The 26,537-nt window shown below is 51.1% G+C and overlaps 1 protein-coding gene and 1 pseudogene across 4 annotated transcripts; one reads left to right on the top strand and one right to left on the bottom strand.

The window, feature by feature from the left end:
* Nucleotides 1–216: 216 nt before the first annotated feature.
* Nucleotides 217–25,477, top strand: FAM110A (family with sequence similarity 110 member A). Of its 4 annotated transcripts, none has more exons than XM_010361293.2 (2): nt 217–471; nt 12,294–13,858. In XM_010361293.2, the coding sequence occupies exon 2, from the start codon at nt 12,390–12,392 to the stop codon at nt 13,275–13,277; it is 888 nt and encodes a 295-aa protein (XP_010359595.1). In that variant the 5' UTR covers nt 217–471; nt 12,294–12,389; the 3' UTR covers nt 13,278–13,858. The 4 variants fall into 4 exon arrangements, 3 of the variants coding, with proteins under 3 accessions (XP_010359595.1, XP_010359597.1, XP_010359596.1); XM_010361295.2 differs by having other exon boundaries at nt 235–471; nt 12,297–13,858; XR_004052675.1 differs by lacking the exon at nt 12,294–13,858 and adding an exon at nt 23,986–25,477 and having other exon boundaries at nt 241–471.
* Nucleotides 7,044–8,673, bottom strand: LOC104660814 (annotated as a pseudogene).
* Nucleotides 25,478–26,537: the final 1,060 nt, after the last annotated feature.

Genomic DNA, 26,537 nt, shown 5'->3' with positions numbered 1-26,537 from the left:
AGCCGGAGGGAGGAGGAAGGGAAAGAACCAGGCGCCGGGTCTGAAGCGGCGGCAGGAAGAAGGTGGGGCCGGTTGGGAGGAGGGGGCGGAGCTGCGGAGCCGCGCCGCTCCTTCGGGCTGCAGTAGCTAAGCGGTAGCCTGGCAACCCCGGCGGCGCGCCGTTCGAACGGAAGCGAGGAACCAATCAGGAAGTCCGGGGCGAACCATTCTGGAGTGAAGGGGGGCGGGGTGCTCACTTCCCCTTTCTCGGCGCTCGAGGGACTTTCCCTGCGGTGGGGGCCTTCGACAGTCAGGGCTACCCGCTCAGCTCGACTGCGGAGGGCGGTTCCGAAGGGGACCCCAAAGGTGCCCACGCGGAGCTGGGACCTCCTGGGCGTCGTTGGGAGCGGCCACTACCAGCCCGGGTCCGAGCTGTCAGCCTCGCCGAAGACTGCGCGGAAGGAGCCGGGACACGCCTAGCACGGGCTACAGGTGAGGGCGCGGGTGGTTCCGGATGCGGCCCCGGGTCTGGGGGGCTCCATTCCCCGAGCGCCTGCTGTCTGCTTTCTCCCCGCGTCGTACCTGCGTGTCATTTCACAGATGAGGACTCTGAGGTTCAGAGAGGCAAGTGTCCTGGCTCGGCGAGCTCTGGCAGAGAATCCAGTTCAAGGCTTTCCGCCCTACCTCGCAGCCCCTAGTCTAGTCATATCTAGACTTGCCTTGAGAGGTCTAGACGGGCAACTGGTAGTCATTTTCCCAGCATTTTATCGGCAGGGACACGGCCTATGGACCCCTGGCTGGATCACCTATCCCTGCGCCCCACACTGTCCTCGGGATACCCCTTTTGGGCGTCTTTCTTCTCCGCAGTCCGGGGTTGGACTCGGCTCATTTGGCGCCCTTCTGCCTCCGGGGCTCTGAACTCCAGAGCTCCCCCTCTCAGAGGACCACTCTTTGGGCATCGGACGGGACTGACATTTCTGGGCTGGATACAGGGGCAGCAGATTCTCCAGCCCCCAGAGTCGCTGCTGGCCTCTTGGGAATCTTCCCTGGTTTGGGGAAGGGAATAGAGCCGGTCCCTGACCCAAAGCCACTAGTCACCAGAGACTTTGGAATTGGGAGTGGGGCCGGGATCCCCTCAGGAGGAGCATCTGACCTAGGCCAGACCCTGCTCTGTCTCCTGGGGACACCCCCTGCCCCCTAGGTTGCTATTGTCAGTCTCCTTTTGTAGGTGGGGAAACTGAGGTTCTAAGAAGTTAAGCCTCTTGACGAAGTCCCAGTCAGACAGTGCAGTGGTTATTAGCTCCTGGTCCCTCTGGCTTCAATCTTAGAATCCTTGACACTCAGAGTCATGCATTTTGAGAGTCTTGAATCTCTTCATAAGGGAGTTACATATCTCCTCTCCTCTGGAGCCTCCCCCTGGCTTTGGGGACAAGATCTCCGAACACTCAGAAAGAAAACAAGCCTTTCCTTTATTCTTTCAACAAATATTATTTATTGACTTCATAAGCCCTGCTCTTGTTCTTGCATGTTTTGTTTTTCTCAGTAGCATTTACTCCACCTTATGTCCTATATATTTTACTTATTAGCAAATTTATCATCTTCTCCCACTGTGATGCAAGGCAGGGGCTGAGGCAATTGAGGTCCTCACCACCAGTGCAAAATTTAGGGATGCCCCGAACCTCAGTAATCAAGATAACTGAAACTAATGTTCATGGACCATTTGTGTGTTCTGCAGGCAGGAGGTTAACTCACACAGCCTTCATGAAGCACAGTCCTCCCATCTCTCTCTCTCTCTCTCTCTATATATATATATGTGTGTGTGTGTGTATATATATATGCATATTTATAAATCGTGAAACCACTGCCCTGTCCCTGACTTGCTCTGTGACATTGAGTAAGTTTCTTCAGTCTCTGGGCTGAGCTAAGAAGTCATGATGGGGCACTCAGGCCTGGGCAGAGGGCAGTCTAGGATAGAAAGCGGACTTGGCTGTGGATTACAAATGCATCCCCCAGACTCAGCTGTCCCACTTCTAAGCAAAATGATGTAGATGCAGTGATGCTGCAATGTGGTTTGTAGGCAGAAATGAGACACACGCTAAGTGGGCACCAGTAGGGGATGATGGGAAATTCTACTGTGCAGCTGGGAAAAAGGACATGCTCTTTATGTACTGATGTGGCACAAAGAACAAAACATACTATTGAGCAAAAAGAACAAGATGAAAATGGTACACATAGCATCATGATGCCATATGTGTAAAAATGGAGACAGAATATATATTCATACTTGCCTGCATCTGCCTAAAGTCTCTCAGGAAGGATAAGCAACTGTCTGGTCACAGTGGTGCCTGCAGGGAGGAGAAATGGGGACAGGGTGGGAGGAGGTTTTTTTTTTTTTTTTTAAAGTTCATTATCTTTACCGTTTTTGAATTTTGGGTTGTGTGCATGTATCATCTATTTTAAAAATTTTAAAATTAAGGCCAGGTGTGGTGGCTCACACCTGTAATCTCAGCACTTTGGGAGGCCGAGGCGGGTGGATCACTTGAGGTCAGGAGTTTCAGACCAGCCTGGCCAACGTGGTGAAACCTCATCTTTACTAAAAAATACAAAAATTAGCCGGATGTGGTGACACGAGCCTATAATCCCAGCTACTTGGGAGGCTGAGGCAGGAGAATCACTTAAACCCGGGAGGTGGAGGTTGCGGTGAGCCAAGATCACACCATTGCACTCCAGCCTGGGTGACAACAGGGAAACTCTGTCTAAAAAAAATAAAATAAAATAATATATAATATATATATATATGTATGTGTGTGTGTGTGTATATATAGATATGCATATTTATAAATCATGAGACCACTGCCCTGTCCCTGACTTGCTCTGTGACACTAAGTTTCTTCAGTCTCTGGGCTGAGCTAAGAAGTCATGATGGTGCACTCAGGCCTGGGCAGAGGGCAGTCTAGGATAGGAAGTGGGCTTGGCTATGGATCTGCCTCCCCCTCACCTTTCTAATCCTGCGTGCCAGGTCCTTCCCCAAGACCTTGCATGTATTATCTCTCTCATTCTGTCCCCACTGCAAAATCCTTTGTCCCCATTTTGCAACCTCAAGTGCAGACCTAGGCCTAGAAGATCAACGTGGTAGAGGTGAGCATATCAGTGGGCCTAGATGTCCACATCCACACCCATTCCACAGCCTACTCCCTTCTCCCTTCCTAAAGTTAGTTCAAGGCCACCCTGAGCAAGGCTGACTCCTGGGCAGGCCAGGGCACCAGCGTCTGGGAGGCCTCCAGAAATAGCTCAGGGCCTGGTGTGGCTCTGGAGGCAGCCCAGCTGGGTGTCCCTGACCTGGACAGCTGGGCTGAAATTGAGCTGGGGCTGTCCTGCTGGCTGGCCCCTTGCCACTGCCTGGAGCCTTCCTGATCTCCTCTGGGGCAAGCAAGGGCCTCCCCAAATCTAGGCCAGGCTTCCGCTGAAGGGAAAGAAAGAAGCAGGTGGAAGGAAGGGGGCGGGTTGGGTGTAGAATGTCATGAAAATTATAACCTTTGGAAACCACACCTCCCACCCCCTCACCAAAGAATAAAAATCACTGACACCTCTTGAGCAGTTACTGTGTCCCAAGTACTTTACAAGTATGAACTCATTTAATTCCCTCAACTCTGTGATGTAAGGTAATTACTGCTGTTCTTACTTCCATCTTGCAGAGGGGAGACTGAGCACAAGAGAGGTTTAATAATTTGCATAAGATAACCTAGAGGTGGAATTTGAACCCAGAGAGTCTGGCTCTAAATTTTACATTTTTTAGGGGGGTGGGGTGGGGCGGTGAGTGAATTAAAATGTATATAAAATAAAATTTACTATTGTTACCACTTTTAAGTATACAGTTCGGTGGCATTAAGTACATTCACACTGTTGTACAACCATCACCACCATCCATCTTCAGAATGTTTTCATCTTCCCAAACTGAAACTCCATACCCACTAAACAGTTCCCCATTGCCTCTCCCCCTAGTGCCTGGCAATCACCGTTCTACTTTCTGTTTGAGTGAATTTGACCACTTTGGGTACCTCTAGGTATTATAAATGGAATCATACAGTATTTGTCTCGTTGTGTCTGGCTTATTTCACTTAGCATAATGCCTTTAAGTTTCACCCATGTTGTTGTATGTGTTAGAATTTCCTTTTTAAGGCTGAATAATATTCTATTCTAATATTCTATGTATATGCTACCTTCTGTTTATCCATTCATCCCTTGATGGACACTTGGATTGCTTTTGGCTGTTGTGACCAATGCTGCTTTGAGCATGGATGTACAAATATCTGTTTGAGTTCCTGTTTTTAATTGTTTTGGGTATACACCCAGAAATGGAATTGCTGAGTGATCCTATGGTAATTCTGTTTAATTTTTTGAGGAACTACTTTACTGCATTTCACAGTGACTGCACCATTTTATGTGTCCATCAGCAGTGCACAAAGTACTAATTTCTTAACATCTTCACCAACACGTGTTATTTTCTGTTTGTATTTTTTTTTTGGTAATGTCCATCTTCAGGGGTGTGATGTGGTATCTCATTGTGGCTTAATTTACATTTCCCTAATGACTAATGGTGTTGAGCATCTTTTCCTGTGCCTAATGGCCATTTGTATATCTTTGGAGAAATGTCTATTCAAGTGACAAGTGACTCTGCATTCTTTTTTTTTTTTGAGACAGAGTTTCTCTCTGTCACCCAGGCTGGAGTGCAGTGGTGCCATCTCGACTCACTGCAACCTCTGTGTCCCTGGTTCAAGTGATTCTCCTGCTTCAGCCTCCTGAGTAGCTGGGATTACAGGCACCCGCCACCACGCTGGGCTAATTTTTGTATTTTTAGTAGAGATGGGGTTTCACCATCTTGGCCAGTCTGGTCTTGAACTCCTAACCTCGTGATCCACCCGCCTTGGCCTCCCAAAGTTCTGGGATTGCAGGTGTGAGCCACCGCACCCAGCCATGACTCTGCATTCTTAACTATTACCTGTGCTTCTCTTAGATTTGTAACCTCTGAGAATAGTGGATCAGCATTCTGGGCTGATGAAGGCCTCCCTTCATTCTGGGCTGATGAAGGAGCCAGGCACTGAATGATCTAGTTGGTTGAATAGTTGTCATAGCCTATGCTTTGGTGGCATTTCTCATACATGGGCCTCATGCAGAGAGGGAGGCACGGTTGTGAGTCCTGTTTTGCAGTTAGGGAAACTGAGATATGGAGACGTTGAGTATTTTATCCGAGGTCTCATAGCTAATCATTGGTGGAGCCGGGATTTCAGTGGGTTCTGGAGTCCATGCTATACCTTACAGATATGGCCAGGGGGATGGAGTGGCCAAGACCACTGCAGGCAGCAGAACCAGTGTGTGCAGAGGTTTGTATATGGTGGCTTTGGAGAAAGAACAGGACTTGGGTAGAAGTGGTCAGAGCCCAGCTTGAATGGTGGTGACTTGAAGTTGGAGGAAGAGTAGGACAGGTCTGGAAAGGCCAGGAGCAGGGTCAGGGTTTGGAGAGGAGGCTTGGTGCTTAGGGACCCTGGCCTTTTTTTTTCTTCTCACAAAGTTATTTATTAATTACAAAGGGAAAATAGTAACTGTACAGTGGAGAAATTTGGCAGATACTGCCTTAACCAAGGAATTGGCTGATGACTAAGATTAAGACAAACTGTTGTTATGAGTGGGTGTGGTAATATACCTATAGTCCTAGCCACTCAGGAGGCTGAGGTGGGAGGATTGCTTGAGCCCACCTATTTGAGGCTGCAGTGAGCTATTGAGTGTACTCCAACCTGGGCAACACAGTGAGAACTCATCTCTAAAAAAAGAAAAAAGAAGCCTCCTGACACCATGTACTGAGAAGGACACAACATCACTTTTGTGTTATTCTTGAGAGATATGTATAACTTTCTCTCCTTTCTTTCTTCCTCTCTTTTTCTTTCTTCTTTCTTTCTTATTGATATAAGAAAAAGCTTTATACATTTAATGTATACCTCTTGATGAGTGGCCTTGGCCTTTGAGGTGGCCTGGGTCTAGTCCAGTTAGTTGTTCAATGGTATTTCCTCTTTGTTTGGTCCCTGGAGGAAGAAAATTGGAAGGGTGTGATGGAGCTCATGGTCCAGTGGGAGAGATAAGGAAACAAATTATATTTCCTATCCTAGATAAAAGAGTATCTAAAATGACAGGATGTAATGAGTGCTCGGAAGGGAATAAAATGGGTGAAAAAGCTGACACCCCCTCTTGGGGGGTCTCTTGGAGGAGATGGCATTTGAAGTGAGATCTGAAGGGGGTGAAGGAAGAGAGTCCAGGAAGAGAACAGCTGGTGCAAAAGCCCTGAGGCAGGAAAGACCTTGTGTTCAGGAACAGCAGGGAGGGCTTTGTGGCCAGAGCAGGAAAGAGGTTGCAGGTAACATGGGAGATTTGGACAAGGACTGAGTCCTGGAAGGCCTGAGGGCCAAGTAGGGAGCTTGGATTTTTTTTTTTTTTTTTGAGACGGAGTCTTGCTCTGTCGCCCAGGCTGGAGTGCAGTGGCACAATCTCGGCTCACTGCAGGGAGTTTGGATTTTATTGTTAAGGGAGCCACAGGAGGGTTTAAATACAGCAGTAATGAGACCTTGTTTCTGCTGGGAAAACATTGCCATTATTGCCCCCATTTTACAGCAGAGGAAACTGAGACTTAGAACCATAACCAGGGAGTGCTTCCTAAGGTGGCTTATCCCTCTGGGGTCCAGCCGACGAGGCAGTAGATTATTCAGGAGTTCCTTGCGGGGCACATCTGGTAAGTGGCCAAAGCCCAACACGGAAAACACTGTCTCTTCCACCTCGCCTCCTCACATGTGAGCCTGGGTTCCAATTCTGGCTCTACCATTAATCAGCTGTGGAATTTTGGGCAAGTGGCCTTACCTCTTGGAGCCTCAGTTTTCTCATCTGAAAATTGGCATAATGATAGTAGACCTCATAGAGTAGGTGTGAGGATTAAATGAGTTAACATTTTGTAAAGAGCTTAGAATGGTATCTGGTACAAAGAAAGTGCGCAGATGAGATTTGTTCTTTTTTGGCTGTAAATTTATTCAATGCAAAATAATCCTCTCCAATTTTACTGAGGTGGCTGACCACGTCCACGACCAGATCCGCCTCTAAATTGGAATTCGGTTGCTGACCCAGGCCCAGCCTCGGCTGTCTTGTCAGCACCAGGGGGCACAGAACACTGTCTGTAGGTGCCTCTGTCGGCTTCCTCTCTTGTGAGTCTTGCAGGTCGCTTGCCCTCCAGACCTTTAGGCTGAGGCCTGCCAGTCTCTGGATGGCTGTGGCGTAGGGTGGCAGGAACAATCTCTGGGGGCAGATGAAGGTAATCATGGAGATACGGGATACCCTCATTGGTAAGGTACCAGTAGAAATGTGTCCAGGCAAACTCTTCCTTCACATAGCCTCGGGACTTGAGAGACTGCATGGCCTTCATGACATGACGGTTGGGCACATTCTGGTCTGCCAGTTCCAGGTACGTAGGCATGTGGACATCCTTCTTGGCCACCATGACTCCCTCCTTAAAAAGGAGTTCATAAATGGCAATCGGTTCTTCTTAGGCATCAGCATCTTGGCAGCTGTAGGATCTGGGGCTGGGGCTGGAAAGGAAGGACTGTTCTTTTCTATTATGAAAATAATTAATGTTGCTTTGCTGTTACTACTGTTAGTGCCTGAAGGAGCCTTCCCTCCCCATCCTCCATTTCTGCCTCAGTGGAGGGCTAGGCAGGGCTCAGCAGGCCATTTGGAGGATGATGGATTGTTGCCCCATTCCCTGTAAAGTCAGGGACTGGAGGAGGCTGCAGTGCTGAGGGGGAGGGAAAGCTGATGTGAATCACTGCCAGCCTCCTCATGCCCTACACCCTAGTCCTGGCCCAGCTCCCACAGGCACAGACATGGAACAGGAGCCTCTTCAGCCTGAGCGGGGCAGAGGGCTGAGGCTGAGGCCTGGGAGACAGCTCCTTCTCTGCACCTCAGGATTCCTGTGAAAAAATGGCCTATCAAATGTGCCTACCTGAAGTGAGTTATAGGACTTGGGCTGGAAGAGGTGACAGTCACCACCCTCTGGGAATTCCTTCCTGCAGGGGTGCAGTCTCATGGGATAAAATGAGGGGGCTCTGGGGGGTTAAATGAGTTTGGTGTCTGGCACCCAAAAATTCTAGTTATTGTTGTTACTATGACAGTTGTTGTTACCGATGTTAACAGTTTTTCACAAGGCTGCTAAGGCATCCTTAGGCTCAGCCTGTTCCAGATGGATGGGCTCTACATGTGAGGTAATGGAGCACTAGTAGGGTCCCGCAGCTTGGTCAGGAACACACGGCTAGAAAGTGGTGGCGTTAAGGCTTGGTCTGGAGGGAAAGTGCGCAGGCTGGACTCCCCAGAGTGATTTTGGGCTAGTGACTCAGCCTCTCCCAGCCTCAGTTTACCATTAGTCAAATGGGGTAACAATAGAACTCACCAGATAGCGATTGTTGGGAAGATTAAAATGGGTTACCTGATACCAAGAAAAACACTTTCCCGTGCCTGGCACAGTGAACATTACCTGGCGGTCCTTCTGAGTGTCAGGGAAGGGGGCTCAGTTTGTCCCTCTCTAAGATGGGTGCGCTTGCCTGCCGGAGCCACCGGGACTCCGCGCGCCAGGTGTGCGGTGGGCGGGTCTCGGCTCCCGGAAGAACTTCCCTGGGTGGTCCTGGAGCCAGTTGGACCCGGTTACTGAGCCAGGCCAGCTGCCAGCGGCCGGGGCTCGGGTTCCGGCCCCTGCCTGGCTTTCCTTACCCTTTTCGGGTAATACCTGGACCGGCGGGTTCACTTGCCCGCAGCCGCCGGAAGTTGCGCAAACTCAGGTTGCCGGAGCCCCAGGTGGGCCGGGCCCGGAGGAGCGTAGGCCAGTGGCGCGGGCGCAGCCAGGTACGTGCGGACCTGCGTGGGGGGTGCCTAGCCTGGGGTAGGGGGCGGCCCGAGTACCCCTCCACCCGGGACGGCGGAAACGGGGCAGGGATCTACCTTTCGGCTTCAAGAGGACCGCGGGGATCGTGCCGCTCGCTCCCTCATTTGAGATCCAGGCCAACTCGGACTCAGAGGGGCGGCGAGTGGCGAGGGTCACACAGCGCCCTGCTAACCGTCCCCCCATCCCCCGCCACCGGGATTCCTCAAGCTTGCCCGGAATTGAGGGAGAGCAAAAGCCAGACTGGGGATCTGAGTTCCCCCCAGTCTTGCCCCGCGGCCTCTGGAGGCTGACGCCGGGGAGCTGGTGGGGAGGGGGCGAGGTGGGGATGCCTGCCACGGGGATGCAAACCAGAAGGGCCGGCGGTTGGGGGCATTCATGGGAGGCATTTGAATCCCTGGGTGGGGCATTGGGCGGTGAGAGGAGGCCTCAGAGGGGACCTTGAGTCCTGCTTTGGGACTTGGGACCCTGGCTTCACCTGGCAGGAGCCGCTGCACCTCCGTTTGCCCACCCGTGACATGGGGCTGTTGAGGTGAGCACACTGATCAGCCTGTCTTGGGCCTGCTTTGTCAGCGGTGTGGGCTGGGACAGACCCTCGTGGGGCTTGCTTAGAGACCCCTCCGTGGGGGTGGTCTGTGGACTTCGGTAGTCAAAATCTTCTTAAAGACCAGTAGCCTGGTTCGTGGCTCCGCCTTTTTGCCAGATGCTGAGGAAAGCCCTTGACCTGTTTGATCTCTCCATCCTTATCATGACCTGGAGGCTCAGGAAGGTCTATTTTTAACCTCATTTCACGGAGAAGGTAACCGAGTCTGTAGAGGCGAAGCTGCTTGCGCAAGGCGCACAGCGGGCGGGTGGGCGAACCGAAGGCCGGCGGGCCCGCGGCGCCAAATCCGGGGTTGGCTCTCGCATCTGTCCCAGCCCCGCCAGAGGGGAAACCAGGGCCAGCAGATGGGGCCTCAGGGACTGGGGGCCCGATCGGGGTCGTGCACGGGGCTTCTGGCCCGGCCCCGCCCGTCTGACCTCCTTCTCCCTCTTTATCCGGATGGTGCCCGCGAGGGAACTGCCACTGTGGACGGGTTGGACTGGTTTGGGAGGTGGCGGCCTGGGGGTGGGGCAGAGTTTGGCTGCCTCTACTATGCTCCTTTCCTGTCAGGTCCTTCCCACCTGAGGTCTCCTGGGGGTCGGCCCTGGTGGAGCAAGGCTTCCTTTCCCATCCACTCCATCTCTCCTCCTTGGGAGCAGCACCCAAGGTTCTATTCCCAACTTATTGCTGCTGCAGAGGTCTCCAGCTGGTGGTTGGGGGCCAGATGGAGGAGGAGACAGATATGTTTGCAGACATATTTTGTTTGCTGCACATGCAATGTTTTAATCATTATTACTGAATATGCTAACAGTTTTAAGAATCTAGAGTTTTTATGTAAGTCTGGATTTCCAGCTTCCCGGAACAATACACCTACCACCTTGGACCCATATACCTGCAGCAGGCAGGGTACCTAGATGTCTCTAGTTCATCTCTGATCACCCAGTTCACATCTGGCTCCCATAAATATTTCAGTTCAATAAATATTTATTGAATATTTTGCCTTAGTATGTGTCTAGGGCAATATCTTGAAACTGGGGTATAGTGAACAAAATAGCCCCCCCCCCACCTGCCCCCCCCCACACACATCCCTGCCCTCATGGAGCTGATATTTTAGGGGGATGGGGACAACAAAGAATAAAACACCCATACACAAATAGAGTACTTGTGCAGGGAATAAGCAGAAAAGGAATAGTGCAGGGAGGGGGTCAGGAGCGCAGGGGAGAAACAGGATGTGGTATTGAAATCAGTGCCTTATTTATCTACTCTGGGACCTGGGAAAGTCAATTCTCTCAATCTCAGTTTCTCCATCTGCACAATGACCCACAGGCTTGTGGGAGGTTATAGGGAGGATGGCACCCAGCAGGGATCCCTGCCTCCCCACCCTGATCCAGACTCTCTCCCTCCTGGATTTTTGGATGTCTAGGTGGGGCTGTCCAATGTAGCTTCCTACCATGGATGGAAATGCGCTACTCTGTGCTGCCAAGTACAGTGACAACTGGCCACATGTGGCTACTGAGAACTTGAAATGCCACTAGTGTGGCCCAGGAATGGAATTTTATGTTTTTATTTCATTTAAATTTAAAGTTAAGGTTGAATAGCCATATGTGGCTGGTGGCTATTGAGCTGGACAGCACAGGTCTAGATGGTTTGAACTGCATGTCCTCTTGGGGAACACCTAGATTAAGTACCTGCCCCCTCTGTTTTACAGATGAGAATGTCTGGGACTTGGTATATGGGTTTTCTTCTGCCCCATCACCAAGGGGCCTTGTGGGGTGACTCTGTGGGCTTTTCCTTGGAAACAGGGTCAGGGTTGGCTTGATGCCTGGGACATCAGGCTCTGACACTTGGGTGACCACGTGGACAATTGTGCATCCAGGTGTATGCCCTCCTCCCAGGTGAGTGCCCATTCCATGGCTGCAGGCAGATCAAGGGTCTGCCAGATGCCTCCATGCAGGGCTGTGTGATTTGGGACATTTCCAGCTTCTCTCAGCACAGCATAGCTCAGGGCTGACGTTTCCATGTGACAGGCATTTGTGGATCACCGTGGGCCATCCAGTTCCGTGTTGGAAGCTGATGGATGTATGGACTCCACTGGGGCGGGGGTGGAGATTTTCTTTGCTCCTTCCCTATAAGCTCTGCCCTTTGCCTGGGGCCTGGCATGTCTAGGCGGGTGGATGGCATAGGGCAGCTTCCTGCCTGGATGGGTGAGGGGTAGAGGTGGTACCAGGCTCCCTTTGGGAAGTCCAGATGGGGTGTGGGGCTGGAGCCCTTTTTCTTGGTCATTTAACCCTACACCCCTGTGGCAGCACCTTCCTTCTTGGTGGTAAAGGGGCAGCAGAGCTGGGTTAACGTAAGCAAGTTGGTTGCCTCTCTGGGCTTCAGTTTCTCCATCCAAAAATGGGGCTGTTGAGAGGACCTGAGGTTGAGTTGACTGGTGCGTAGCACAGAGCCTGGAGCCTCCCTTGCTCCCTTTAGCGCGTGCCTTGCCCTGTCTTTTCTGTCCAGGTTGCCCAGGTCTTTCTTCTCTAGCACCTTTTTTCTTCTCTTGGCCTCAGCTGGGCCTGGTTCCCCCGGGGCAGGAGGGAGGGGGGTGTGGGTGGGGCCTGAGGCCCCGCAGCTGTTGCCTTCTGCCTGCTGATTGGCTCCTTATGGAGGGGCGTGGTCTCTACCTTATAATAGGGAAGGCGTCTTACCCTCTCTCAGCGGTGGCTGAACCTCTTTGTCTGAGCGGACTCGGCTTTTTTTCCTCTCTCCCCTTCACTGCAGCAGTTGCCGGTGTTCAGCTGCCTATTTCTGCCTGGATCTCTGGCTCCTCATTTCTCCGGTCTCCTCAGACCAAAGCCCTCGGGATATGCAGCAGCCATGCCTGTGGACACGCTGAGCCCTGGAGCCCCGGCCGCCCCCGCCCTACCTTGCCGCCTTCGGACCAAGGTCCCTGGCTACCTGCTACGGAGGCCGGCAGATGGTGGAGTTCGGAAACCGAGTGCTGTGGAACGCCTGGAGGCCGACAAGGCCAAGTACGTCAAGAGCCTGCATGTGGCCAACACCCGCCAGGAACCTGTGCAGCCCCTGCTGTCCAAACAGCCACTTTTTAGCCCTGAGACTCGCCGCACAGTGCTCACGCCCAGCCGCCGAGCCCTGCCTGGCCCCTGCCGACGGCCCCAGCTGGACCTGGACATCCTCAGCAGCCTCATCAACTTGTGTGATAGTCCCGTGTCCCCTGCCGAGGCCAGCCGTACTCCTGGACGGGCAGAGGGAGCCGGCCAGCCTCCCCCAGCCACCCCTCCACGACCGCCGCCCAGTACCTCTGCAGTCCGCCGAGTGGACGTCCGCCCCCTGCCTGCGTCGCCAGCCCGGCTCTGCCCATCACCGGGTCCTGCCGCCGCCTCCAGCCCAGCCCGGCCGCCGGGTTTGCAACGCTCTAAGTCAGACTTGAGCGAGCGCTTTTCTAGGGCAGCTGCTGACCTTGAGCGCTTTTTTAACTTCTGCGGCCTGGACCCAGAGGAGGCAAGAGGGTTGGGTGTGGCCCACCTGGCACGGGCCAGCTCGGATATCGTGTCCCTGGCAGGGCCCAGTGCTGGGCCGGGCAGCTCTGAAGGGGGCTGCTCCCGCCGCAGCTCGGTTACTGTTGAGGAGCGGGCCCGGGAGCGCGTTCCCTATGGCGTGTCGGTGGTGGAGCGCAATGCCCGCGTGATCAAGTGGCTGTATGGGTTAAGGCAGGCACGGGAGAGCCCAGCAGCTGAAGGCTAGATGCCACTGGGGAATTTGCCACAGGACAGATCTTACAGAGGCAAGTGGTCCCTGGACCTCTCTTGCATCCATTCTCTGGATGGCCATGTCAGAGGCACCACCCTGGTGTGAACTTGCTGTGGAGGCAAAGGCTTAGATGCTGGACCAGCATTCTTGGGCAAGGACTGACTCTGGGAGGGTTTTGCTCTTGACTTTGGACACTTGAGAACCCCCTCCCCCCACCCCAATACAAGGTTTCTGACATGAGTGTACTCCTGCTTAGTTCCTCTTGTGGGCCTGCATTTGGGGTGCTTTGCCCTCCCCACTGAGAGTGAGGGGCCAAGGGATCTCCTCAATCTTGTCTCCCCAGCGGCTCTGTTTCCTCCTTCCTTCCTTGGCCTCTGTCGTTTGCTGACTTCCTCTTCCTTACCCAGCGGAACTCACCCTGGGGTCGGGGCAGTGGGGAGGGGCCTATCCTCTGCTCTTCCTAGTTCTTGGCAGCTGGCCTAGGTGGGCAGACTATAGGAGGGACTGGTTAGGAGTCTGCATTGCTTTGACTTCCCTCCCCTTGGTTAATAAACACAAATGCTTGTTTCTCGAGGGCTGGGCCTTCAGACTCTTCTGTGTTCACAAGAGAAGGGGTAAGAGAAGTCTTGGGGTGGGGCCATCAAAACAGTAATTGTTTACCCCGAGATCTAGTGGTGGGGCATGATGATAGCAGCTGGCCTGGCTGGAGACATGTCCCCGCGGTGGGTTCTCATAACTCTCCTGGAAGGCTGGCAGGCCTGCTTCATCAAGGAGGAAACTGAGGTCCAGCCACGAGTGGGCTGGAATAGAGCTGGGAGTAGGAATGGGGTCTTTCGCCTGCACCAGGAAGGGAGCCTGCAGGGGAAAGGCCGATGGGGTGCATAGACTCTCCCCCGCCATGAGTGTTCCATCCTCATCCAAGCTCTGCCCAGTTCCCAAGGGGGCAGAAAGCTTGGAGAGGGTAAACCCTGAACTTGAGGTCGCACAGACCACAGAGTGAGGATGGGAAATGGGAGTTTTTGGAGGACGAGAGACTTGGGGTGGACGGCACAAAATGAGTGGCCTTGCCTGGTGATCTTGGATAAGCCAGTCTCCCTCTGGGCCTCAGTGGGAGAGTTAGGCAGCACAGTCCTCCTTGGGTTGGGGCACTGGTGCATTCTGGGCCTTTCATGCTATATTCCAATACCTGGGGAGAGGGGAAGGAAGGGGCTGGCACTGGGCTTTGAGGCCTCAGCTTCTTCCAGTCTCCCTCCAGGTCAGTTACCTACTAGGAGACCCCACCTTGGCTAGTGGAGCAGCTAGGGCTAGGGCTGGGCTTACAAAGGGCGAAAGTGGTGGTGGCCTCTCTGGTGCCCCACAGTGGGAGTGGAGAGGGGGTGGGTGGCGCTTCCTTTTACAGGCTGCCTTGGCTACAGCACTCAGAAACAGGAAGCTCTAGTGGGGGCCCTGGTGACAGGTTTGATGTAGGTTTTATTTTAAGCATAAAGAGGAGATTTCCGTTGGACTGTTGACAAACATCCAGGTCAGCCTAGCTGTCCATCTCTCTGTCTGTCTGCCTGTCTACAACTAGCCCCCAGGGGCCTGGGATGGGCCTGGGCAGTTTGGTGAAAGAAGGGAAAATTGGGTTCTAGAAGAGGATGGTGTTCCAGCTCATGAGACTGGAGCTTGTGATACAGGTGGGGAGACAAGCATAAGGAGGGTGGTGACCTACCCACAACCCCCCGTGGTGCCCAGCAGTTTTGACAGTGCAGGAGCTGGGCCTCCAGGGTCCCCATGCTGAAGGAGTGATAGTGTCAGGAGAGAGAATCCAGGCAGGATCTGCAGACGTGGTGCCCTTTGAGGTGTCAAAGACTAGATTTCCTGGACACCTCTGCTAGAATTCAGGGCTAGTCATTGCCCCTTGCTGTGACCTGGCAGCCTCTGAGTAACGCAAGAAGGTGGATGGGCTGGCTGCATTTTACATGTGAAGAAATTGAGGTTCAGGTCACAGGACTGGTGGGTGACACCTTGTTTCTGAAGGAGGGTTCAGTGCTTGAATCCTCAAGGTAGCCATCTGAGGACCAGAATTATTGTCAGAGCAGGATGCTGAGCTCAGGAAAGGATAGCGACTTGTAGACTGTCACATAGCAGGTCTGCAGGACAGCCTGGGGTCACACTCCTGCCTGCCAGACACATCGCAGTCTGTATTCCTGGTTCTCCCAACACATACCCCACCGCTCTTTCTCGTCTTGGCAGCCTTTTCTTCTGGTTACTTTATTACCTGAGCATCTACTGGGTGCCCAGCAGTGGATAAGACAGACATGGCCCCTGTCCTAGTCTGGAGAAGAGAATGGGCAACTAAACATTCAGCACATAAATAATCATAGAACGTAAAGCAGGTATACTCAGGGACTTCTGCCCTAAAACCAGAGCTGTTCGCAGGAGCTAGACCAGGGGATAGCTGCAAAGAGAATGCCTTTCCATAAATCCACTGGGAGGGTCTGTTGGGGAGAGAGCAAGGAGGGATTCTTGGAAGTGGGGAAGGTGCCAGATTGAGTCTTGACTTCTCTAATGGTTATGGCTTGGTCTTGGGAGGGCTCCCCCTGTTCCAGGATTCTGAGCCTCCCGCCTTCCCTGCAGACCTCTGTGGAGGGAGCAGGGCGGGAGGGCTTTTGCACTCCTCCCTCCTACAACCCTGCAGCCTCGGGGATCTGTGGAAACAGCCCCTCTATTGTTCTGCCTCCAGTTGGAGTGTGAGCCCTCGGAGGGCCTGCAGCTGCTGCCCTGTCTCCTGGGGCTGCCCAGCCTCCGAAGCAGCTCCCCCAGGCCAGCCTGGCCCCAGCTGCCTAGCCCCTAATTAGGCAGAGATGAGATCTGCTCCCTGATCCATTTCCCACCAGCTAATTATATACACGTCGATTTGGGAACCAGGCAACCTGGCTGCTCACTTCTATCATGAAGGTAGATGGGCCCTGGGAAAGGCAGCCCCCCACGGACCTCAGTTTACCCTTTTGGCAGAGGATGGAGTGTAGCTGCAGAGGCCTGTTCCTGTCCTTGGTTAAACAGTTCTGTTCCTGCTACCAAAACATTCAAGGAGACCCCCCCATCTTACCTGATAATCCTGTGTACAGGGGACCAGGAAAGGGCTGAGGAATTTGGCTATAGAAATTCCTTGACTCTAGGACCCCAGGGTAGGGTGGGGATATAGGTGACAGCGCGCTGCAGCTGGCCGCCAATTAGATGTGCATATAGGAGGGCTTAGAGTTGTGCTGGTCCCCTATCCAGGCTGGTCGATCCGGGTGGGCTGAACACCTGGCCGGGTGCGGTGGCTCACACCTGTAATCCCAGCACTTTGGGAGGCCAAGGCAGGCGGATCACTTGAGGTCAGGAGTTTGAGACCAGCCTGGAGAAGGTGGTGAAATTCCATCTCCACTAAAAATATAAAAATTAGCCAGGCATGGTAGCGGACACCTATAATCCCAGCTACCTGGGAGGCTGAGGCATGAGATTCGCTTGAACCCTGGAGGTGGAGGTTGCAGGGAACCAAGATCGCACCACTGCACTCCAGCCTGGGTGACAAAGCAAGACTCCCTCTCAAAAAAAAAAAAAAAACAAACAAAAAAAGGAGTGAACACCCCATCAGGTTTTTAGAAAGGTAATATTGGTTGATGGGTGCAGCAAGCCACCAAGGCACATATATACCTATGCAACAAACCTGCGCATTCTGTACATGTATCTCAGAACTTAAAGTATAATACAAATTAAAAAAAGGTAATATTATTTTTCAGATAATTCATTCATACATTTCTTCCAACATTTTATTAAGAAAAATTTCAAACATAGAGTTGAAAGAATTATACAGTGAACATTCATATACCTGCCTACTAAAGCACACTTGTTAATATTCCACTATATTTGCTCTGTCAGGAATCTACCCATCTCTCCATCCATTAATACAACTTACTTTTTAATAAAGCTTTTCAAAGTTGCAAATATCAGTACACTTCCCTTAAAGTACTTTAGTATGCATGCCATTAGCTAGAATTCAATATTTGTTTTGTTCCTCTGGAGGTAAGGTTTATGTGGAATGAAATGCATATATCTTAAAGGTACCATTTGCTGAATTTAGACAAATGCATACTGTACCCCAGACCCCTATCAGAGTATCAAGCATCATTGTCACCTCAGAAAGTTTTCTTGCATCGCTCTCCTGCTGATTCCTGCCTGCCCACCATGGACATATTTTTATATCCATATATATACAAATATATATATATTTATTTATTTATTTATTTATTTATTTATTTATTTATTTATTTTTTTGAGACAGAGTCTCACTCTGTTGCCCCTGCTGGAGTGCAGTGGTGTGATCTTGGCTCACTGCAACCTCTGCTTCCCAGTTTCACGCGATTCTCCTGCCTCAGCCACCTAAGTAGCTGGGACTACAGGTTCATGCCACCATGCCTGGCTAATTTTTATATTTTTTGTAGAGATGGGGTTTTGCCATGTTGGCCAGGCTGGTCTTGAATTCCTGACCTCAAGTGATCTGCCCACCTTGGCTTCCCACAGTGCTGGGATTACAGGCGGGAGCCACTGTGTCTGACCAATTTTAGGCATATATTGACTGACTTTCTGGTCTGATGTTTTCATAGTGTAGCCTCCACTGCTTGGCTGCCTGGCTTTGGATCCCAGCCCTTCCTCTTTCTGGCTGTATGACTTTGGGCAGTAACTTAACCTCCTCGGGCCTCAGTTTTCTCATTTGTAAAATGAGGGTGATAAGAATAGTGCTTAGGTTTTTATTTTTTTATTTTTTTTTGAGATGGAGCCTCGCTCTGTTGCCCAGGCTGGAGTGCAGTGGCCGGATCTCAGCTCACTGCAAGCTCCGCCTCCCGGGTTCACGCCATTCTCCTGCCTCAGCCTCCTGAGTAGCTGGGACTACAGGCGCTGCCACCACGCCTGGCCAATTTTTTGTATTTTTTAGTAGAGACGGGGTTTCACCGTGTTAGCCAGGATGGTCTCGATCTCATGACCTCGTGATCCGCCCGTCTCGGCCTCCCAAAGTGCTGGGATTACAGGCTTGAGCCACCGCGCCCGGCCATGCTTAGGTTATTGAATTGTTGTAAGGATTCAACATGTAAAAGGCTTAGAATAATGAACATCACTCAATGAGTAGTCAAGCTTTTTCTTCTCATAATGATTATTATCAAGAAAGATTTAGCTTTTGGTTCCCCCCTTTCAATCGGCATTTATCACATTTTTTTGTGAAGTGGATTTTAGTGTTATTTATATTAGAAATATATAAATACTGTTTCCTGTGAAGCCTAGTCATATATTTTGGTTACATTTCCTTTCCTATACAACTCTTTGTTCTTCCTGGAGTTACTACTGGCTTTGCTTTTTTTCATTTGCTCAGTTTCCTCTTTTTTTTTTTTTTTTTTTTTTGAGATAGAGTCTCGCTCTGTGGCCCAGGCTGGAGTGCAGTGGCCGGATCTCAGCTCACTGCAAGCTCCGCCTCCCGGGTTTATGCCATTCTCCTGCCTCAGCCTCCCGAGTAGCTGGGACTACAGGCGCCCGCCACCTCACCCGGCTAGTTTTTTGTATTTTTTAGTAGAGACGGGGTTTCACCATGTTAGCCAGGATGGTCTCGATCTCCTGACCTCAGTTTCCTCTTAACCCATCCTTAATTCTCTTAATTCTTTGACACCCTCAATCTCCCCATAGTTAACATTACACATCCTGACACCCTTCAAGTGCTTTTAAAGAAGCATCCCTGTCCATTTTAAAAAATTGGAGACAATTTTAAAAATAGAATCTCAAATACAGTCTGTAAGATAAGGATTTGTGAGCATCCACTATGTGCCAGGAGCTGTGCTGGGCAGAGTAGGAAGGTAGCCAGATAGGTGATATCCCTGCCCGTGTGGGTTTCCAAGAGGGATGAAAACTGAAGCTCCACACCCCCAGCCTCTGCATTAACCTGGGAACACCTCAGCACCTCTGGGAATCTCAGCACCTCAGGGAGCCCAGATTTACTTATTTGTAAAATGAGGATCATTTTGTCATTCTGCAATCACTCCTTAACCATGTTGTCTGGGGCTCTGTTATGGGTGCTGGGTACATAGCAATGATCTCCCCATCCCTTGAGGGGCTCACTAGAGCTGTGGGATAGAGTGGAGGCTGTGGATGGCAGAGGAGCAAGGGGAGCTAGGGAGTGGGTTTCACAGAGGAAGTACCATCGGAGGAAGAGGGTCTTGGTGGGTAAGGGTAGTAAACAGCTGTTATGTTCCAAGGGCTGTGTGAAGAACTTCCATGTATTATCCCATCAAATCCTCCCAAAGACCCATTGAAGGGGGTCCTATTTTTATCACAATTTCATAGATGGGGAAACTAAGGCCAAGAGAGTCCAAGGCCAGGGTCACACAACTAATAAGCTGCAGAGGCAGTATTCGAACCCATGCAGTTGGGTTCTTAACCACACACTGCACTGTCTCACATCCAGATGCACAGCTCCTGTCCCCACCCCATCCTGTAGCTACCTGGTCCTCTCCTCTGTCTACCCACTGGTGCTAACCTCTGGCTCATTCCATGCCCTTTGCTTTATTCATCCATTCATTCAACACAGATCTACTGGATGCCTTTTCCACACCCAGCCCTGGGCTGGGCAGGGCCAGGGACATAGAGCTTGGGCAGTATTGACTCACCCATTCCCAGATAGGCATTGACCTTGACATGCAAGCTGCCAGGAAAGTAGTCTAAATAAAGGGTGTTTGGGGTTGAGTGATGGCTGTGTGTGTGTGTGTGTGGCCTGCAAGGGGTGTGTGAGTGTCTGTGTGGCAGCAACAGACTTTCTATGGAGGCCATTTATGAAGTTACATCTGTGTACTCTTGAGAGTGTGTTGTCTCAGAGGGTGTGTACACCAGGTATGTGGATCAGTGAGGTTTTGCTGCATAACAAACCACTCTAAGCCCAGAAGCCTAAAACCACTTATTAGCCCATGTGAATTGGCAGTCTGGCCTGGGTTTAGCTGGGCAGTTCTGGTTTTACCTGGGTTCGCTTGCCTTGCTGCAGTCAGCTGAGAGTGGGGTGTCTGGGAGGGCTTCACTCACATGCCTAGCAGTTGGCAGGCTGTTTGCTGGGGTGCCTCCATTTGCTTTGATGAGGCTGGCTTGGGCTCATTCTTATGGTGACCTCAGGGTTCCACATTCAGCATGAGAAGATAAGCTCCAACGCACAGTGCATTTTGAGCCTCTACTTGTGTTAAGATTATAAATGTCCTAATAGCCCAAGTGACATGCCAAGTCAGATTCAAAGGATGGAGAAATAGACTCTCTCTCTCTCTCTCATTTTTGTTTTTGTTTTTCGAAAACAAGTCTGGCTTGTCTGGCTCCATCACCCAGGCTAGAGTGCAGTGGCACGATCTTGGCTCAGTGCAACCTCTGCCTCCCAGTTCAAGCAATTCTCCTGCCTCAGCCTCCTAAGTAGCTGGGACTGCAGGTGCGTGCCACCATGCTCAACTAATTTTTGTATTTTTGGTAGAGACAGGGTTTCACCATGTTGGCCAGGCTGGTCTCAATCTCTTGACCTTGTGATCTGCCCGCCTCAGCCTCCCAAAGTGCTGGGATTATAGGTGTGAGCCACCGCGCCTGGCATAGACTCCATCTCTTAGTCACATTACACAGGGCATGAGTACAGATAGGGAGGAATTATTGTAGCTGATTTTCAAACAACTTACCTATGTGTACAGGTAAAGAACTAGGGAAATTTCTCAGTTTTGGAATTTAAAAAAAATCTGGGCTCCAGTCCTGGCTCTTGCATCCTTGCTGTCTGACCCTTAGTCAAGTTGCCTCATTCTCTGAGCTTCCATAAATTGGATAAAATTGAATGAAACGAGATGATCTTTATAAAGTGTTTGTGCAACTCATTTGTTTACAAATGCAGCACATATTTATTGAGGCCTCCTAGGTACCAACTACTGGTCCCACCCTGAGGATATTGCAGTGAACAAAATGGACCAAAACACCTGCCCTTGGGAAGCTCACAGCCTATGTTGTGGACAGACATTAATTGATCATCTTAATAATTTTATGACCATTGAGAGTAGATTTTGAAAGGAGAGATTGCTGACCCGGCCGGGTTGATCTGAGAAGCCAAAGATATTTAAGCTGAGATGTGAAGGATAGGTAGGAGACAATGAGGAGAAGAAAGATAGGAGTGGAAAATGATTCTAGATGGGGGGCATGTGCAAAGGCCCTGTGGTGGGAGGAGTCGATTCCAGGAATAGAGAAAAGGTGGGTGGGGCTGGGCCTGAAGCACCAGGGCCAGATGATGTGGGGCTGCTGGAGCTTTTGAACAATGTGAGGTTCTGTCTTGCCAGGCAACCTGAAATAAAACCCAAAGGCCTAACTCCTCCACAAGGCCCTCATGATCTGGGACCCTGTTACTCCTCCAGTCTCCCCTTTACCTACTCTGTTGCAGCCATGCTGCCTCCCTCCTGTTCCAGGAACACCCCGGACACATTCCTACCTCAGGGCCTTTGCACTTGCCATTGCCTTTACCAGTATTGATCCTACCCAGATACTCTGACGACTCATTCTGTCACTTCATTTCTGTCTCTGCCTCTTCAGAGGGGCCTTCCCTACCCACCCACCACAACCCCCCTGCCCCTCCAGCTAAGCAGTCAGCATCCAACAGTCTCTACTTCCCTGGCCTGGTTTATTTCTCTTCCTAGCACATATCAGCTCCTGGCTTATATTAGCCAGAGGCCACATTGTCTGTTTCTCTTCTGGATCTCTCACTAGAGTGCAGCTCGGCAGGCAGGGACTTGGTCTTGCTGTAGTCTGTGTCCTCAGCCTCAGGGGAAGTATAGGCATTCCATAAACATTTGCAAATAAAGAAATGAGTGAAAATGAGCGAGCGAATGCTGGAAAGAACTAGCTCCTGGAATTAGGAAGTCTGGGTTCAAGTTCTAGCTGGGCGATCCTTTCTGTTCATTGGTTTCTGCAGTTGAGCTGTGAGGCATTTGTGGTCTCTAGGGAGGTTCTAGGACAGGAAAGGAATACTCCAGGCTGTGGAGGGGCAGGGCCTATGGGGGAGAAGGGAGCTGGGGCCTTCTCTTTGGCCTTCTGGCGTTTGAAAATAGCCTAGCCCAGCCCCTAGCTTGGGCCCCTACCCTCCCTGGGGCGCCCAGCTGGAGCCAGGGGACTCTGTCTGGAGCCTGCCAGCCTGGTGCTGGGCTGGGATCAAGGCCACCTGACAGCTGGGCCAGGCAGTCCTGGAAGGTTCTTAAGGGCAAACAGGGCCTGCTGGATGTCCCAGACCTCCCTCCCCACCTATGGTCCCTCCTCCCTCAGTGTCCACCGGCAGGATAAATCCCTTAATCCTCTAGAGGCCTGCAGCCTTTGCAGCTTGCAAATCTTTTTCTTGGTTTGTTTCTAATTTCACCCCTGCTCGGTAGCTACTTTACTGGTGGGGACACTGAGGCTCAGAGATGACAGCTGCCTCACTGAGGTTACATTGCAGTTATGATTCAAGCCTGTCTTGCCCAGCCCTGTCCTGTCACCTGGTGCACGTGTGTGTGTTTGTGTGTGTGTGGTCTCACTATCAAAGAGTGCCCTCCCTTAACCACCGGTGCCCTGGGTCTCTGATAAGGTGTGATGATTATAAGCACCTGGAGCCAGGTGGCCTGGGTTCAAATCACATCTTTGTTACTTCTGCACTGGGTGGATTGCTGGGCCACCCCCACCTCAGTGTCTGCTAATAGGACAAATCCCTTAATCCCAGGCACTGGGGCACTATCAGGACTAGCATTGTATACACTGCACAGGTTTTAAAAAATGTGATTTGTATGCCAGGCACAGTGGCTCGCACCTGTAATCCCAGCACTTTGGGAGGCCAAGGTGGGTGGATCATGAGGTCAGGAGTTCAAGACCAGCCTGGCCAACATGGTGAAACCCCATCTCTACTAAAAACACAAAAATTCGCCAGGCATGTTGGTGGGCGCCTGTAATCCCAGCTACTCAGGAGGCTGAGGCAGGAGAATCACTTGAGCTGGGGAGCTAAGGTTGCACTGAGTCGAGATTGTGCCACTGCACTCCAGCCTGGGCAATAAAGCAAGACTCTGTCTCAAAAAAAAAAAAAAAAAAAAAGTAGTTTGTTGTCAATATTTACACTTTTAAACCATTGGAAGAATAATGTATATATAAACCAGCTAATGAACACCTACCAAGCCCCAGGCACCAACTGTGTGTCCAGTACAGAGCCAGCTGCTCCAGGGGAGTTCGTTCCTTGGAGTGGGTGTCATGATGAAGTGCGCAGGGTTCCCATTTCCTCCAGCGTAGTCTCAGAAGGGGGAAGCCATGTGACTGAGGTTACAGCCAGGGAGGACAGAGGCCCCAGGCACTCACCTCTCTGGGGTCCAAACCCCGGTGGCATGTGTTGTGTCCCTGGGTAGGTGTGCCACTCCCTGTCTTGTCTCCAGTGTTCCTATTGGCGAATCAGGGATGGGATGGAGGTGAATGGAGAGGCCCTGCCCAGCCTACTGTCATCACCCAGTATCTCAGACTCAGTGGGGCCAAAGCTTCCAAGTTCTCCTGATTAGTGAGGCTGCAAAAAATGTTTGACATGTTATTCTCTCACCATTTAAATGTTGGCAAGTAACTACTTAAATGTAAAATTACCCCCATATCAAGCATATAAAGTTATTTATTATACCATTGTTTATAATAGCAAATAATTGGAAATTATTGAAGAAATGGCTGAAGAAACTCAGGCCCAGATATGCAAGGGAATCCTAGGCAGCCCTCAAAAAGACGTCCTGCAAACAGGAATCACAAGATACACAACACAGGTCAGTGAACAAAGCAAGTTGTGGCATGATACCCACAGCATTCAGCTGCTGGTGGAAGCAGGAACACATGCCCATGTACTCTTGTACTGGCACAGAACTTCCCTGGAGAATTATCCTGGGAACCCCGCACACTGGCTTCCCCGGGGGAGGGGAACCGGCAGGTTGAGGTCAAGGATGGGAGGGAGGCAAGACTCACTATTTACTTTACATACGTTTTGAATTTTGAATCATGTGAATGTGTTATCTGTGCAGAAAAAATAAAAATACATTTAAAGTCAAGTGAAAGTAGACAAGAAACCTGAAACAGAGACAGACAAGCAGGCCTGCAGGCCCAGCCAGCTACCACCCCCGGGCCACCTCACGCCTCATTGTGGGCTCTGCCCAGCTTGGTTTTGTGGCTCCACCCTCTACGGTCATATTTGGGTTTCCACAAACACAGCACCCAAAGGAAATCCCAGCCAATGAACATCAGGTTCTGGGCTGGGCCACGCGCCAAGGTGGTTGGTGGGCATGACACTGCCCCGGGAATAGCGTCGTCCAAATGCCTGAGCGATGACACGGCCCCAGATGGAATGATGCCGCTGCCCACAGTTTCACAGGCCCTCCCATCTCGCCTTTGTTCTGCAACCTCCAGGTGGGGTGGGTGTATGGACACTCCAAAACAGCCATCCCTGTCAATGAATCAGCCTGCAGGGACTGAATTCATTCCTTCATTCATCAGTATCCATTGAGCACCTACTGTGGGCCAAACGCTCCGCTAGGAACTGAAGATGCAACAGAAAACAAAACAGATAAAAATCCCTGCCGTTGAGGAGCTGACATTCCAGAGGGGACACAGACAATACTTGCCAGAGTGAAAATGTTAAGGAGGAAAACGAAGCAGGGAAGGATGGGGAACTATAGACTTTTTTCCTTTTTTTATTGAGGTTTAATTGATAAACAATAAAGTTGGCCCATTTTAGGTGTACAGTTGGATGCATTTTGACAGTTGTATGGTACTAGAAACAAGTGCTAGAATTCCTGTATCATCCCACCGTGTTCCTTCATGCCCCCTCTCAGTCAACCCCTGACTCCCATCCGCTCCCACCCAAAGAAACTACAGATAATTTTCTTTCACTGTAGATCAGCTTTGTCTTTTCCAGAGTTCATGCAAATGGAATCTGGCTTCTCTCACTCAGCATCATGGACTTGGTTGAGATTCGCCCGTGTTGCTGAGCGTATCTGTAGTGTGTTCCTTTTTAATGACGAGTAGGATTCCACGGTATGGATGCACTGTATTTTGTTTATTCACTCAACTTGTTGACGGACATATGGATTGTTCCCATTTCTTGGCTATTACAAATAAAGCTACTATAAACATTTGTGAACAACTCTTTGTGTGGATGTGTATTTTCATTTCTGTTGGGTAACTACCACGGAGTGGAATTGCTGAACCTGGTAGTAAGTGTATGTTTAACTTTATTAGAAGCAGATCTCATGCTTTTAAACAGGGTGGTCAGAGCAGGCTTCACCAACTAGGTGGTATTTCAGGAGAGGCCGGAAGGAGGTAAGGGGTATCTGCAGGGAAGAGTGTTCTAGGCTGAGGGAACAGAGGCAGTGTGTGCCTGGAGTGTTTGAGGAACAGCATGGAGGCCATCAAGGAGGGAGTGAAGGGTGTGAGGGGAGAGGACTAGGAGGTGCGCTCGGTGTGGAATGAGGCTGGATGGTATAGGGTCGCATACGTCATGGTGAGGACATTTTTTTTTTTTCTTTTGACATGGAGTCTCACTCTGTCACCCAGGCTGGAGTGCAGTGGCACAATCTCGGCTCACTGCAACCTCCGCCTCCTGGATTCAAGCAGTTCCCCTGCCTCAGCCTCCCAAGTAGCTGGGACTACAGGCATGTGCCCCCACACCCATTTTGTATTTTTGTAGAGACAGGGTTTTGCCATGTTGGCCAGGCTGGTCTCAAATGCCTGACCTCAGGTGATCCGCCCACCTCAGCCTCCTGAAGTGTTGGGATTACAGGTGTGAGCCACTGCACCTGGCCTAGGACATTGATTTTTCCTCTGAGAACCCATGGGAGGAGTAAGCAGAGGTGGGACAGGATCAGACTTGCATTTTAACACCTTCCCCCATCTCCAGCTACCAAGTGGAGAATGGTCTGCAGGGTTGCGGGGAATAGGCTACTGTAATAGTCCTGGCAGGAGGTGAAGGAGTTGGACTGGGGTAGAGGCAGTGGGGGCTGAGGGGTGTGGGATTCTGGATCTTTCTGGATTTACCCCAAATGTGGAACCAACAGGGGATGTATTAGATGTGGGATGTGGGGAAAGTAGGGACATGAAGGAAGGCTGGGACCCGAGGTGACCTCTGGGAACTGAGAGTGGTCCCCCAGCTCCCAGCTGGCAAGGAAACATGCACCTCAGACCGGCAACCACAAGAAGCTGAACTGT

The sequence above is a fragment of the Rhinopithecus roxellana genome, chromosome 13 (genome assembly GCF_007565055.1).
Source record: "Rhinopithecus roxellana isolate Shanxi Qingling chromosome 13, ASM756505v1, whole genome shotgun sequence".
NCBI lineage: Eukaryota > Metazoa > Chordata > Mammalia > Primates > Cercopithecidae > Rhinopithecus > Rhinopithecus roxellana.
Note: the sequence above shows the minus strand (reverse complement) of the source record. Positions and strands in the feature narration are given on the sequence as shown.